This window comes from Paramacrobiotus metropolitanus, unplaced genomic scaffold (genome assembly GCF_019649055.1).
Source record: "Paramacrobiotus metropolitanus isolate TYO unplaced genomic scaffold, Prichtersi_v1.0 Parri_scaffold0000199, whole genome shotgun sequence".
Taxonomy (NCBI): Eukaryota; Metazoa; Tardigrada; class Eutardigrada; order Parachela; family Macrobiotidae; genus Paramacrobiotus; species Paramacrobiotus metropolitanus.
In genome coordinates, this window is record NW_026570419.1 from 45,534 (window position 1) to 61,441 (window position 15,908).

General features: G+C 43.7%; 1 protein-coding gene and 2 long non-coding RNA genes across 4 annotated transcripts; 1 reads left to right on the forward strand and 2 right to left on the reverse strand.

The window, feature by feature from the left end:
• Positions 1-201: 201 nt before the first annotated feature.
• LOC129600837 (uncharacterized) lies at positions 202-2,505 on the reverse strand. The gene is made up of 3 exons (XR_008692143.1): positions 2,201-2,505; positions 611-1,042; positions 202-375 (listed from the first exon to the last, which is right to left on the reverse strand). It is a non-coding gene; the product is annotated as an uncharacterized LOC129600837 (long non-coding RNA).
• Positions 2,506-3,185: 680 nt separating this feature from the next.
• On the forward strand, positions 3,186-4,966 carry LOC129600836 (uncharacterized). Of its 2 annotated transcripts, XR_008692142.1 has the most exons (5): positions 3,186-3,410; positions 3,495-3,641; positions 3,729-3,984; positions 4,284-4,434; positions 4,558-4,966. It is a non-coding gene; the product is annotated as an uncharacterized LOC129600836 (long non-coding RNA). The 2 variants fall into 2 exon arrangements; XR_008692141.1 differs by having other exon boundaries at positions 3,186-3,641.
• Positions 4,967-5,431: 465 nt separating this feature from the next.
• Positions 5,432-12,721, reverse strand: LOC129600835 (uncharacterized). The gene is made up of 5 exons (XM_055499448.1): positions 12,201-12,721; positions 11,215-11,859; positions 8,515-10,400; positions 6,942-8,183; positions 5,432-6,626 (listed from the first exon to the last, which is right to left on the reverse strand). The coding sequence occupies exons 1-5, from the start codon at positions 12,232-12,234 to the stop codon at positions 5,745-5,747; spliced, it is 4,689 nt and encodes a 1,562-aa protein (XP_055355423.1). The 5' UTR covers positions 12,235-12,721; the 3' UTR covers positions 5,432-5,744.
• Between the last annotated feature and the right edge of the window lie 3,187 nt (positions 12,722-15,908).

A 15,908-nucleotide genomic window follows, 5' to 3' on the forward strand; every position in this document is an offset into this window, starting at 1 on the left:
CGACCATTCCTCCCGTTGAACCCGCGGATACAATGCATCTTTGCACACCATTTTTTAAGAATGTCTGCACTAGGTTCGCTCGAGACGCCTGGGTAACCAATGCGATGGCGGTGGCGGCCAAGACGCCGCCGGCAGTGGGAGTGGATTAACCGAAGTGATAATGAATGTCATCGCCAGGTTCCGCGAACAAATGCGCGCGGAGCAGGATTTGCCATCGCAAAACAATGGACCTGTGCGAGACAAGTTAATTTTAATGGAAGAAGTGGCGGCAACGATCCCATTGAAAAGCTGGCAATTGATTTGTATATGGAGCAGATTTAGTTTCGATGTTTCCAGAGGGGGATCACTTCCTGCGGTAGGGATCTCTACATGCACCTAAATAACATTACAATGCTTTTTCTTTTAAAACCACTGATCGCTATAGCGATATTACTGCACAAGAAGAGCTTCATAAAAACCTTTTACAAATATTCGTTTCAGTACAAACATCCATACGGTACAAAATATCCATTTTCTAACGTTAGCGAGAACTAGCAGTATTTCTATGGCCAGAGTAAAAATGGGGACAAGTTCAAAAGACTGAAGTTATTAAAATGTATTGTTAGCATACCGGACATTTTCCTCGACATCCAACAAAGGAATAATGATCCCGATCCGCCACGCGAAATTATTGCAAAACACAAGAGGTCATGACTAAGATGAAGAATTTCCGGAATTTTCCGTGTTCCTCAAAACATTCCACCACACAACAAACTGCACAGTACCGGCTACGCATTTTACTTTGTACATCAACTAACGCAGTTTTCATTAAGCTTAGACGTCACTCCATTGAAACTGACCGATAGCACTAATCCGCAGGATTCGCAAGTACTTTTCCTCCTTACGGTTCGTAAAGAGATTGAACCTGCAGCTTTACATGCTAAGACAAGGCTTGAAATTACGGTAAGTGGTACGCTGGTGGTCGAGCGTGGGGAAACATCGCAAAGGTTTATTGTGGACGAGTTCACAGCGGTGTTTAAAGCGGCATTTTGGAATGCTCCAACTGAATAACGTAGCACAAGGCAATTATTAAGGGATTTGGCCCGGTACATGGCACCAAATTCATGTATATCCACGGGAACTTTCGCTGTCGCGCAATCCCAAACACTTTTTTGCATTGCTTTATGGCATTTTGTAGCCAAAAGATTTGTATACATAGGCGTGAAATCCGTTTTTGCGCGCAACATCCGGTTCGGGAGTTATGGCTGATAGAAAATTCTAGAAAGTTTGAATGCATTCAGGTGCTCCAAAAGTCTGATTATGGACCGATCCCTTTCAAATTTTGCACGTAAATGCGCATAACCATGAAGATCGTTCTTACATCGATCCACTGTTCCAGCATGTTCTTCAAATTTTAAAATGAATTTCAAAAATTTTAAAATTTATTTTAAAATTCGAAAAAAATTGTGGAAGTCTGGATCCGTGTAAGAACGATCTTCATGGTTATGCGCATTTACGTGCAAAATTTCAAAGGGATTGGTCCATAATGAGACTTTTGGTACACCTGAATGCGTTTGAACTTTTGGAATTTTCTAACAGCCATAACTCCCGAACCGGATGTTGCGCGCAAAACGGATTTCACGCCTATGTATTATAACGTAGACTATAACGCTACGTACTGGATTGCCTTTCCGGCGGCCCAGTCGCCTAACTTGATCTAACTGTAATCAAGTTATGATGGTGAAGGAATAACAGAAATACAGGAACGCAAGAACAACAGGTTTTGGCAGAAGTTTAATGTCGATCGATCGGTCGTTCGTTCGTAAGAAGTCGTAAGAATTAATCCTCTCGTATACAGTAACAGACTGCCATTTTATAGGCGAAGAAACAATGAGTGTTTAGGAAGGCTAAATGAAATGGGATAGGTTTTTTTTGATTTAAGATTACACTCACAAAGTTTACACTTTACACTCACACAGTTTACTCATACAACACTTGTACATTATTAGTCACATACGCTATAGTATACAAAACATTTGGCTACACAGTGTCAAAAAGCAATCCAAAATTGTGTTTGGAAGTGCGCGAAAGCGAATATTTCCGTGTATGTACACGAATTTGGTGCTATGTACCGGGCCAAATCCCTTAAGGTCACCACAATTCTGACTTAACGTGACAGTACAGTACTCGGCATCCTGTGCTTAGCAGATTACTGCTGGACCTTTTCTCTTGCAAATTAGCAGCACGGGAGGTTGTCTAGTCGTTCGGTAACAGATACAGATAACTGCAACAAAACCTGATGGAGATATGGAAGGGTTGCACCAACCAATAACCAATTCGATGGGAGCTGATAAAATCAGAGTCAGTTGAGAGTGTTATGTACTGCGGCGGGCTATTTAGTTGATGCTGCCATATGCCGGAAATACGCGGAGGTTAAATTTACTGAAGTTTTTCACTCAGGCTACCGTAATGCGCGAGAAAGCCCTCCGATGCCTGTTAGTCTACTCTCTAATTTCATGCAGCAAACAAACACTGCACCCGTATGTATAGTCGTGCAACAACAACTTTGATATTGCGGTGGGCTTCCGGCTGGTTGCCAGGCACCAAACAAATTTTCCAGCTGTTATGCCAACAATGTAACGGGTGAACAAGGTCACGTTACTGCTGTGCTTCACATTTCGTTGGACACTTTGAACTGTGTTCTCTATATCACGAGTACGACTGGTAAAAGTGCAGCTTGTTTGGGCAGTCATACGGTGACATGGTTAGAAAGGAAAGAAATGGCTAGAAATTGTGAACGAAATTTAACCAATGAAGCGGAATTTTATCCATCATAATGCAACCAAAAAAGCAATGTTCTCGTGTTTTGTTTGCCAGCACTGTCAGTGCCCAAAAGTTGACCGAGGCGCGCTTTGAATTTGAAATAAGTGGAATACTAAAGCCCCGATATAATGTACTCGTATTTTATTATTCATACAGTTAATATTATTATTAACTCGATAATATACAAAAAAGTAATATACAAAAAAAATTTGATAAAGAATTTTAACTGCAGTAATACAGCTGCGGTAGTTACAGTCAAATAAGTAATACTATACGAAATATTTCCACAAAACAGGCGACATATTTCTACATTCCTAATTTTTAAATCGAAGCTCCATCCCTAAAACTCAACTGGGTGCGCGCTAGCGCGACCAGCACTTGTACAGTTAATATTATTATTAACTCGATGATATACAAGCAGTTCGACAAGATACGAATGGATCCTGACGTAGTATGCATGCGTGTCAGCGGCAATACCGAAAATTGCCGCTAGGAAAAAGTGTTCAAGGCCGAACCTTTCTGATGCAAAGCTGAAGCACTTTTTCACGATAGACGCTCAGGGCAGCACAAAGCGCCAGAATGCCGCAACCTCAAAGGGCGTAGATTGCGTACATTTACACTTTATCATTTTTAATCTGGCAGTTTTGCTTAGTGGTTTAAGAGCGCAACTTAACACCAGCATTCTTAATTAGACGGAAACCCCAGATCTTGAGCCAACATCAGAATTAAAGGAGGCTCCATACACAAACAAATAAAGGCAGCCAAGGACGGATATTAGTAGACGCCAGCGTTATCTCCGTTGCGTTTCTTGTGTTGCACAGATCCGTGTCGCAGTCGCAGTAAGTGTGCCCGTTGCTTTCTTGCTGACACCTTACTGAAAATTTTGTTTCGAAGTTTCTTTCACCCTGACATCCCTTTCTCTTCAGATAGCTGCTATCCACCGTATTTCCGCCACTGTAGGTAGGGTTATAGGAAACTTCAATACAGTTTCCAGGACAGGTTTGCTTATTCCAATACGAAACATTTATTTGCTGACCCCGGCTGCCGCAAGGGTACTTTTCACTGCCTTCGTAACGGCCTTCCGTACAAAAATAACAAGACAACGCGAAAGTAGATTTCGGAATTCTGGTAACAACGTATCCAAAGAGAGCCAACACACGGAAAAAGCTTTCTATTTTGGAGGTAAGAATTCTAACTCAATCCAGAAACTCCAAGATCTTTCGGTATCTTTCTGGGGCACGGAAAACCTAACGCATTCAAACTCGCAGTACGCACTTGTTAAGTACGTACAGATATACGTAGAAGAACTTGCTATTGTAATATCTTGTTACACGTGTATTGTTGTTACTGACTTTTGGCTGCTAGCTGTGCTTTCGTAAGGTTTGCTTCAGATTTTCTGCTTGAACGATTTTCTGCTTTAGGTGCTGAAATGATGTGTTACGAATCTGATAGGCAATAATTTTCCCGGTTAACTATTTTAGGCTATTTACCGTGAACGATATTCTCCAGAACCCGACATCTGGTAATTTTGGTATACGCTGTACCTACATTGTTCAGCCCACTTGCGCAGTTAAGGCTACTACTACATCAGAGGAAACCACCCGGAGCCTAATCAAAGGGGATCTTCCGGAAGTCAGTATCCTTGTGGCGGCTTTAGGCAGCCATTTAACATTTTTTTTTACTATAAGCAGAATTGTCCTGGAAATTGTTACGAAGAAGCTTATAATTCCCATTATGGTAAAGATTCTGATATAGATTACACCGTGCTTCAAAAGAAGGGGTGCCAAGGTGGAGCGCTACTTGAAGAGAAGAATAGTACAGGCGCTGCATTTGCGATACCGATGTTTGTGACACCAGAAACTCCTCGCAAATCAGCAATGGCGACGGATAAGTTATCTTGCCTACCAGTGTTTTATTCGACCTGGTTATTTATTTTAAATATCCAGGTCGAATACAACACTGACAGCCAAGAAAACCTATTATTGCTGACGCCATCCCTAAAATAATTATTTCCGCTTGCTAAACGTTTTTATTTAAACGTGTGAACAGTTTTGGTGGCTAAATATTGAGCAATGCGCTAAGGAATGGCCTGATTTAGTTTAAGGCCTGATGGCCTGCACACAACAGTTTAAGGATTGCTGCGTACTCAGGATGTCAGTGTGGAAGCGAATGTTTCGAATTAAATGGTTACATATACATTTTTGGTCCACTGATAGTTTCGGGTGACCGAATTCGGGATAGGATTTTTTGTGACTGGGCACCCGAATTTCTCCTCGTTCAAATTTCAAAGATCTGTTATGTATGTTTTAGTATGTGAAACTAAAAAGTAAATTACTGTGTTTTGCTCATTTTAAGCTTTTTTCATGCAACGGTTAGGTCCCTGGTCACTAAATTGTTTCGGTGTGCAGTGTACAAATATCTGTACATAAGTTCTTCAGGGGGATCCACTACATATCCACCCAGGCCAAAACAGTTCATGAACAGTTGCAAATTATCAACGTTATTTTCAGTCATCGTGAACACGGAATGTATGCCTTTTATACAAATGGTATTTGCGCTGCGAGCAAATGTAATGGTGTAGTGCCGGTTAAGGGTCTTTACTAAGAACTGTAAAATACATGACTGCAATACACTTGAATACAGGTAGGATGTGATCGCGTCGTAGCATTTCCGCTGTCTAGATAAGAAGAGCGTAACTTTAATGGTAATGAACATATTAAATTTCAAATAATTACTGCATTCTTACACGTTCAAGAGGAACTGTATTGCACCTATACATACACAGCAATACCCATAAAAAAATAAATCCATCCCATTAACCATAAGCTGAGACTGTAGCACTTCGGGCAAACCGAACCCACCATGCTTATGTAATTACAGTTTACACCCAGTGCCTGTATTCAGAAGCGTCACGTAACCGAAGCCCACCAACAATCCGCCTTTCATTTATGAACTACTTTGGCGCCGGCAGTCTTAACTGGGTGTTTTATTGGCCTTCTCACGGTTTTTGTGACATCATCCAGCTTTCGTTTCAACAGCCTATCATACAAATCCAACAGCTCATCCCAACCTTCATACACCTCATGGTGCACGATCTCCTTCAGTTTGTTCGAATTCTTAGCAAACATCATTGCCAACGGCGCGAATTCTGCGTCAAATTGCTTAGTAGACAGGCGCTCAATCGCAGGAATCTGTGGGCAGAAAATCTTCGCCAGGTTTTTGGACCCCGGCGCCAACCGATGCAGGCACGTCACCATGTAATCGTTCATCTGACTCAAACGCTTGAATTCTTCTAACGTCAGCTTCCCGCGCTTCAGCACCGGCTTCTTCCCATCAATCCGAAAGTCTCGCACATCGACCTTGACTAGATGGTCCGTGCGTCGTGATGCAAACAACCGGAAAAATCCCCGTAGCTCGGTAATAGTCTTGATATCATTCACCGTCTCCCAGCTTTTGTCCAGCTGCCACGACGGCTTCTCCAATTTCCTTTTGACCTTTACTGGCTCTTTCTTTCCGGCGTTGACCATCTCTTTGAATGCTTCGTAGAAGGTAAAGAATCCGTCTTTCCATTCAGTCATCAGCGCACTCCGAACGGGTTCGGAAGCGTCAATTAATTCCAGGAAATTCTGTCCGATCTGCTGATCAAAGTCTTCCTGAGACAATGCGTAATCCAGGCCGGTGCTAACGTGCGCCATGGCCGCTTCGGCGCTGGCATTTTTGGCTAAGGTGTCGTACAGGAACTTGCAGACTTCATGAAGTTCCGTCTGAGGAAGGTTGGCGACGACGGCTTTGTTACGCCTCACTTCGCTATGACGACTGGACGACTGTAATAAAAAACCGATTACTGCTTTAGAATCTAAGAAACTTAATGCAGCTAAAAATTAAAGAGGTAAGAGCAAACAAGAAATCACAGAGATACATTAGTTCACAAATAACGGAAGAAGCCGATAAGCATTGACATTGACTGTATTTTGTAATATGTACTTAGCAGCAGCAAACATAATAAAGTTTGTATAAGTTCAAAAGCTTCTGTCAGTTGTACTCACACTGGAATAAAGTAAGTCATTTAAAAAATTCATAAATAAAAATGTGTAACACTTAACGATCGACATACAGCCGATCGTGCCCCGTCAACTTACAGATCGAGATTTCGTTGTCGCTTCGCTAACGATGGTCCCGCAGCTGGACACCGATGGCTGGAACACCTTGAAATCCTCGCATATCGGTACAATTTCGTAGCACGGAACATCGGTGGTCGACGTGGCCATGCTGACATGGCACGCTTCGTCCGTATCGGAATCGTCAAATGATGGAAAATATTTAGCATTCAAGATGGTCTGAGTGGAATACGTTCGTCGTTCGGTCACTTCCACCTGGCTACTTCGGGCCTCCGTTAAGACAATATCCGTCTGGGATCGTGATGATCGGGTATGGCAGTGCGGTTGCACACCCAAGGAGCGCGTTTCCGGGTTGGCCTGGATACAGGCATCCGCCGGGTTCCGCGGCCACCTGGTCTGCGTGTCCTTCGTCTGGCAGTGCTCCAGGAAGATATTGTTCCGAATTTCCTGTCCGGTTTCGAAATTGTATCCGTAGGAGAAGCTGAGCTCGGTCTGGCAAAGTGCAGAACTCTCACAGTACTCTGTTACAGTCGCTGCGTTAATAACTTCCGGTTTGACCTTGAGTTCTTGTTCGCGAAGGGACTTTATCTGCAGCTCCAGTTCGTCAATCTCTCGCGACGTCTGATCCGTGATTTGTTCAATCCGGAGATCGGCTTGGTTCTTCAGAGTACTTAGTTGTTGAACTTCCCCGTTGAGCTCTTCCTGACGTTTCAGTAATGATTCAATACTTCGCTGGGCGGAGTCCAATTGCTCGCCTTTCACGGCGAGCCGGTTAAGCACATCGCGTACCTTCGTATCCGCTAACTGGCTCTGTGTTTCCAGGGTACTCTCAGCGGAATTCGCTACCACCGTCAGCTTGTCTTTCAAGGATTTTATCTCCGCTTCACACTGACTGTTTTCGCCCTGTAAACCGGAAATGCGGAGGAGCATGGTTTCCTTGGCCAGTTCCATAGTTCGGATGACGTTCTGGCGTTCGTTGATCATTTTGTCCATGTCGGTAATCTTGTGCTCTAGCTCGGAAAGGCGGTTATCGATTGCCATGCATCCAACGTCATGCTTCAGGGCATTGGGAATCGGATCCGTTTGCGTCTCCTGTCGAGCAACGCATGGGATTGGCTTTCGGGAGGACAGTTCACTTTCCAGTTCTGCTATGCGTCTTTTGGCGGCTACGAACTGGTCCTTATGGGATTTGGCTGACTTGGATCGGGCTGATGCCTGATCGTCGCTCTGGTCTGCTTTCTTCTTTGCCGCTTCCAATTTTGTCTACAAAGATAACGTATTATTCTGCGGGAATATTAACGCCTAACTTTAAAAAAAATTACCTATAACAAAAATTTATAACAGAAATTATGGCGATGATTTATAGGCCTTATATTAGTGCCATATGTAAAACCACGCCGCTTCAGGGGATCAGAATGTAAAGAATCATTTACATCGATGTATAAAAGTACTTTTAAACTCCTAGCTACTGTAGGTAAAAATGCATTGACGATGACTACGATTTGCGAAAATGCATGCAACTCTGCAAGCACTCGCACTTTTGCTAACAGCTGCAGCGCTTTACAGCGACATGCTTTCCCACGAATTAACATACCGTAAGATCCTGAATCTCCTGCTCCTTTTGCTTAACATCGTTCTTCAGCACCATCACGCTCCTTTGTAACACTTCCATCTCCTTTCTTAAACCACCGATCTCCTTCTCCGAATCGCTCCGACTATCTTCCGCTTCGCTATACTGCTGCTGCAGTTCGGCCAGGCTGTCCTCCAGTGACCGCACCTGATGGTCGTAATGAGCGATCGTCTTGTCGCGGGTCTCCAATATCTCCATCGTCTTCCGCAGCTCCTCCATCAACGTGCCCCTGTTCTGCTCCAGGAATGCCATCTGTTGTTCGGTGCTGGTCAGACGCTTCTCCAGCTCCCGTATCCGATCTTCGCACTCGACTAAACTCTGCTGCCGCAACGATGCGTTCTGCCGCGCTGTCTGCAGTTCTTCGGTCATCTGCAGCTTTCCGTGTTCTACCATGACGATGTGTTGTTCCAAGTGATACACAGATGTCTGTAGTATAGCGCAGCTGTTCAAGGTTTCCTGCAGTTGATCACGGCATTTCAGTAGACTGGTGACCTCCGTTTGAAGTGCGCCAATCTTGTCTTCGGCAATCCTTAGCATCCGGTCTTTCTCCACCAATTTCACATCGGTTTCCTTCTTATATGCTTCGTATCGGCGCAGCGAGTCGATATGCAATTTCCTCTGGGCTTTCAGCTCCTGCACATCGGACTGTAGTTCATTACCATCGGCGATCGCTGCAGCTAATCCAGCTTGGAACTGCCGAATCATCTCGTTCTTCTTCTTCGTCTCGATGGCAAACAGTTCCGGCGAGGAATTCTCCGGCAACCGTTCGCTCTCTAATATCTCCACCTTCTCCTTTAATTCTTTATTCTGGTTTTTTATGGTGTCGAGTTCTTTCTTGCACACTTCCAGCTCGTCAGACCGGCGTACCAACGTTTTTACAGCCTCTTCCATACTTTCATAACGCTGGATTTCCCGGTCTTTCTCCGCAACGGTCTGCTTAAGGGTTTCGTTCTGCGCTAGCAGTGTCCAGATACGAGACTCTTTTCCGGTGTGCGATGCAAAGTTGGCGATTCGCCGCTCCAATACATCGATGTCTGCTTGTGCCGCAAGAAACTTCTCATCTCTAACTTGAAGGGCGGTGCGCAGTTCGGTTGTCTCGCGCTTGGATTCCTCCAACTCCCTATCCCGCTGTATCAGCTCTTCCAATACTCTCCGCAGGTCGCTCTTCTGGGTACCTACCACTTCTTTTAGTGCCTTCATTTTGTCGTTAACAGCAGCCACCTTCTGGTTAATCTGGTTGGTCCTGGAAGCCACCTGGTCGGTGACGCGCCCATAGATCGCTGAAAAGTCCTTCGTCTTATCCCGAACCAGATTCAGAACGTCTTGCAATAGAATGATGCTGTCTTTCCGCTCCGGTTTCTGTGCAATATCGCCATGCCGACTCTCCAACGCGGCAATGGTGTTCTCCAGTAAGGCTAGCCGCTCCTGGCTGTCTTTCAGCAGCGCAACCTTCTCGTTGATGTCCCGTGTGTACTGGTCTGACTGGACGCCCATTAGCCGTTCGATCTCCTGGTTCTTCTGTAAAAGGTCATTGACGTCCTTGCGGGCCTCGGCTTCAGTTTGGATGAGCTCCATGTAGTGTTCGTACAGTTGTGGGACATGAGGATTCCCCTGGGGTTTGTCCGCGTCGGCAGCACCCCGTGGTGAGGGCCATCCATCGCCGACCCGCGTCGTTCGCCGCCGACGGCCGGCCAAGGAGGGAACTGGTGAGTGCACATCGGTCTGAATGCTCGCATCCGCCAACTTCACACTGGATACGTATGATAATGTGGAGACTGTTGGGGTGTCGTCCGTCTGCATGCGTGAGTTAACGAATTTCACTGGATCGCTCGGATGCACCGTGATGAGATCTGAAAACGTACAACAGAAAAACTAATTCTCTAGACTGTGCAGTATTATTGCGTTTATGACGAATGTCTTCTCTTAATGCAGTTACGAAAAATACCGCTAGGAACCAATGGCTATTTTTGGGATTTTTTGTTTTGTGACCTTTCTGTATCATTTGCTTTCTTTTACATATAATGCAGCCACTAGAGGAACTTGCACCACCGAGTCTGGTGAACAAGAAAAACCTTGCACACGCTCAGTGTTCTACGTGATGCGGGCGGTTCCCGAGTTAAACAGTCAGGGGGGGAAGCAGTAGCTGGATCGGGCAGTGGTGCAATTTCATCTAGCGATTACAACAAATAATACGCAAGAGAGTTTAGGAGTTTCAATAATTTCAGTTTCCTTTCAAGCCACAGATGGAGAAGATGCAAGACATTACATAATTGAAAACTTTTGTACGAACCAGGATTAGTTTCTTATGAACAACTCGTTTCCATGAGTTTATACGCTAGAAGCTGTCATTAGAGATTCTGCGGGTAAAACGCTGTATCTGTTCGTGAAACAGTGAAGGAGAGAAAGATCCATGACAATTTTTTGTTGTAGAAAATCGGAAATTAGTTAGTCGATTTACTATTTTTGCAACAAATACCGATGGATACATTGTTATCTGCTTTACGATTAACTGCTCTTAATGTTTATTACAAAAACGTACGCAAATAACGTTTTCCTTCGCGAAAGTTTTAACGACTGAAAATGAGTTGTTTAACATTAAGATACAGAGATTGTAATGTGCAGATTGGCATAACAGATATACCAAAATCAAGTTAACTATCTAACCTGATTGTCTGCTTTGCAGAGACGACGCTATCCGCGGTGGATGCCTCAAATACTCCACAAACCGCGGATCAACACCCATCAGCTCCATATGCCGCTGCTCGAACCCGTTGATGGTCTGCTCCTGGAACGACATCACAAAGACATCCTGCGTGGCATTCCGTCCCACCACCTCCACAATCGATCCCAACAGCGCAATAGTCCGTCCCGTCCGCACCGCTATATCCCCGAACGCATCCCCCCGAATGTTGCGCAGTGCGTCCAAGAACTCCTGCATTTGCCCGAGATACAGATCCAACTGCTCCAACTCCACCCCCTTCCGCTTCTCCGTGACGGCATAACGGTAGTTGCTGAGCAGGGCCACCATGTAGCGCGGCAGACAGAAATTCAGGATCTGATTCAGGTCGGCCACGACCACCAGCACCAGATTACGGTAGGGAGGCGGACGTGGATGGTACGGATCGGGACTGACGGAGCGCACCGTGCGTACGGACCACGGCTTAGTGTCGGGGCGATGGATACGCTTGCGCTCCTCATCGGTGTCGAAATCATCGTCTGTTGACGCTTCGAGACTCACGGACTCGATGTCCACACTCGATTTACTCTGGGCCACACGGATTATGTTCACGGGGTCATCTGACGGCGTTTCTGCAAGATAAAAAGATTAGTATTTCATGACGACCAATAAAACTGATTGCCTATGAAAAGTGAAAAAGCTATCGTCCTGAACTGTTCTCATGTACATACAAAACTTAACGGTATTAAATTGGCACAAATCTGACGAAATTGCATGCTTTCAGTCACTCCGACATAATTATATTAAAAGGAGAAAGTGCAAAATCAAAAAAAATTAACTGTTTATAGCCTACTCTGTACAGCCTACAGGTACATCAAAACTGCCACATTAGTATTCGCGATGAAAGATGACTGATATAGTTATGAGAAGCAGAATTAATAGCGATGTTGTTTACTTGTACACATTCGCTTACTTTTGAAACGAAGAGCTTTCTTAAGCCGATTCATTTGGCCAAGAAAGAGTCAACGTTTTACCCGATTATCGTACACGGAAACCCTACATCCCAATTTCCCAAACAAAGCCTGTGACAGGATATTCCAACATACAAAATTCGACGTAGTACCCGTATTATAACTACATAAAGATTCACTGCTCATTGACAATCCATGCAAAAGTGCAAACCGCTGTCTATACACGAACGGCATAAATTATGGGCTTCTTTGCGCTTGATCGCAAACTCCAAAGTAATCTTTTATAAGAAAAGTATAATTTAGAGACTGTAAAACGGATTGATGCATTGTAGAATCGTGAGATATATGCTTTTTTCAACAACTAGGGCGCCACAGTTTACAACTAATAACATCAGTATTTTTTATTAAAAAAAACAACATTACTACGAGTATATGTCCGTAAAGTCATACTGCCACTGCTAGCAATGACAGAGTTGTTAAGTACGTTATGTAATTAGTCCACGTTAATACGGTAACAGCAATGCTCATTTCATCTTGTTCACTACTGTAAACATGCTCCGAGAGCCGTCCCGGACTTCCGGTTCAGTCGGTTGGGTGCATCTGGTTCCCAAGCAACTACCTTTTCGCAGTTGTTTGTGCTGTGCTGCCAACTCGTCACGGGGACCCGATTCAGTGCACTTTTTCTGTGTTCGATGCGATGCTTACTTTTAAATACGTCCGTGATTTTTGTCAATAATTTATGGCCTTCGGAAATTAAAAGGGATTAATGCGAGTTTAATTTCAGTTATTTCTAATCCACTGAAATTTAGATTTTTTCATCAATTCAGACCTGGTCGTGATTGTACACTGTGCGCATACGTCATTATTTTGTCTTTTTTGGTAAGTTTTGCTCGTACCTGCATCTCGTTGTATTCGTTGTGCGCGTCACGCGATTCTGTGTAACGTCGTGTTACATCTAAGAGCGATGTGGTTCGTATTTCAGTAACTTTTTAGCCAAGAATTTATTCAAAATGTCAGAATAATTGAACGGTATTTCTGCAGTTTACTGCAGTGGCATTATTTAGTTTGTCCTGGCAGTGTAACGGTATAATATTATTTACTACTATTTCGTTACTATTTATTTATTATTCAATTTGCTTATATCTTTCAGTGTATTATACCTTTAACTTTAATCTTGAGTTTCCATTAATCTTGAGGTTTGCTGTGAGCGGCAACACGCCCTAATACAAAACAGGGACAAGGCTTGCTAAACCGGTCTGTGGTGTCGAGGATAACTGCGAGAATACATTTTTCATAACACTTTAAAAACTTTTACCCGCACCTGATTATCAGGTGTTGCTTGTGTAACCTGAATTTAGCAAAATATAAAATACGCATAGCTAAGAGTAAAATTATAAAAGTATGGGAGTTACTCAGAACTTCAGGAGTACGCTAGGTAGCATGATCGCGAGCTTGTGGTCTGCATATTTCGGCGGAGCTTTACGGTAAGCCTGTGCAGCAGAACACTACTAGAATGATCGTCTTTCTTTACGATTACTATCTGTACCAGTCTACCACTGATGGAATACAGCCCTGCTACGCCAAGTTCGGACACTTTCTTCGAAAAATTATCACAACTCACCCATTAAGAATTATAGCCGCGTTTTATTCTTTTATTATCAGCGTATGTGTCCAGCAACTTTTTCATTTAAAGGTTTTACGCTGAAAGCATGCCTCGAATTACAGTGAGGTCTAAACTAGAGCGGACCAGCTTCCAAATAGGGCTCGACCTATTAGTTCTGGGTTTCATCTCCCTTTTCACAATTCGTTTAAAAATTCCACACCTTTTCTAATCTAGATTAGTTAATTTTATGATGTTTGCCAATCAATTCACTTGCGAATGGGGCCTAACGCAGCCCCGTTTCTACCAAGACTACGTGACCTTTGCAGCATTCCTGCGGGCACCGTCGAAATATTGGATTACCTTTTTCGGGCGACAGCCGTACAGCCGTGAGCAGTCGCAAATGTCTAATCTTGATAAAATCTTGTTTATAGATGCCTGTGCTTCAACTTAAGGTTTTTCGTTCCCAAAAAAAACCGGATACGTATCGTCCCCACGAATTATGATATCAATCACAACATTTTTTAGACACTGCTTTGTTAGGTTTTTCTTCCAGTTGTCCGGTACATGCATTTTCCCGCCTGTGTGGTAGATAGGTGTCGATTCATTAAAATCGTGTAAATTGACCCATGTTTCACCCATGGAAACGGTCAACTCAAATTATCCACATCTGTACGCTAGGCAACCGCGCTCTCCAGCGGGTGTGTTATAGCATACTAGTCTATGGGAGACGAACTCTGGTTTGAGGTCACCTCGAGGACCGATTGCGCAGGGCTGAGTTATTGAACTGTAACGAACACCCTTCGGGTAGTTATAAAGTTTCCAAAATAGTTGACTTAAAAATTCAGGTTCGTGAAGTTTCTAGAGGGGCAGTTATAAGCACCCTAAAAACTAAAACCGGCCCACCCACTTAATCACCGCCTACCTACTCAGCAATATGTCGGAAGATTCCAGTTTTGGTTTCTTTAGATCCACAATAAAAAGTTACACTAGAAAAGTGTTAAAAGAAAAACATTACAACGAAGAAAAGTTTTTTTGAATTTATTTTATGCGACTGTCCGAACTTGGCGTAGCAGGGCTGTACATCGATGTATCGGTAATTCAGGCTTCATTTTATTTCTCCCTCAAATGGAGATAATTTGGATTTTACAAAGTTTCACGTTACAAGTACATAGCTACTGCTTATACACAGTTAATGAACAGTGTACAGTTAGTACGATATCAAGCAGGTCATGAGCATTGCGTGGTTCATATATGGCGACACGGAAGTCCAGACATGGACGAAATTATAGAAATCAAAGGTACATTCATTGGCATGATCGGCTTCTCATTACGGAGATCGTGATCGTTCTTCTGTTTTTCGTATTCGTAATCATCAGTTCACAGTGGACTTTTCGCGCGAATTTTTGACTGTAGCGGCAATCTAAGAACAGATAACAGTGGTTTCTTTTTTCTGGTGGTTTTGGCATAGCAGATACTTACCGACATAGCATTCTGACCGCTCCGGTCATCTGCGAAACTGACAAACACTTTCTTCGCATCCCTGCCAAGCGCAGACTGCTTTTTGTTTCGTTGTCGTTAATTTTTAAGCAAATTAACAGAAAATTTCGCGTTGGTTTAAGCGCTGTGTTATAAAATTATTAGTTGCCGCATGCCTGTTAACGTTTTTTAATGAGGCTCACTGGTTCCTATTTTCCATTCGGAGTAGCGTCACACTGGCAATCCCTGTTAGGCATAAGTTAAAAGTTAGAATTTTGACCCTTGGGTTAGACGTGAGCCTTGGGTGAGACTGCCGGGAACGACACAGGCACAGCCGGATTTTCTCCTCTCTGGTATTTTTGTCCACTGTAAGTAACCGGATGCCGTAACAATTCAGGCCAGATTGCGCATCGTTATTGCGTATCGGTAAACCAGGGTTACCTTTTTGGACCGGCTTCCCCAATGGTATTTTTGTAGCATACGGACGTCACGTTACTACTAGACCGGTTCGCAAGCCGTAAATCTGGACTATTTTCTGTAGTCCAGTCTTTTGTTCGTTTGAAATGCCATCTTTGACGTTACAGAGTTGGTGTCGTAAGAGTAAACTGCCAGAACGTGTGTTTTTGGGTGC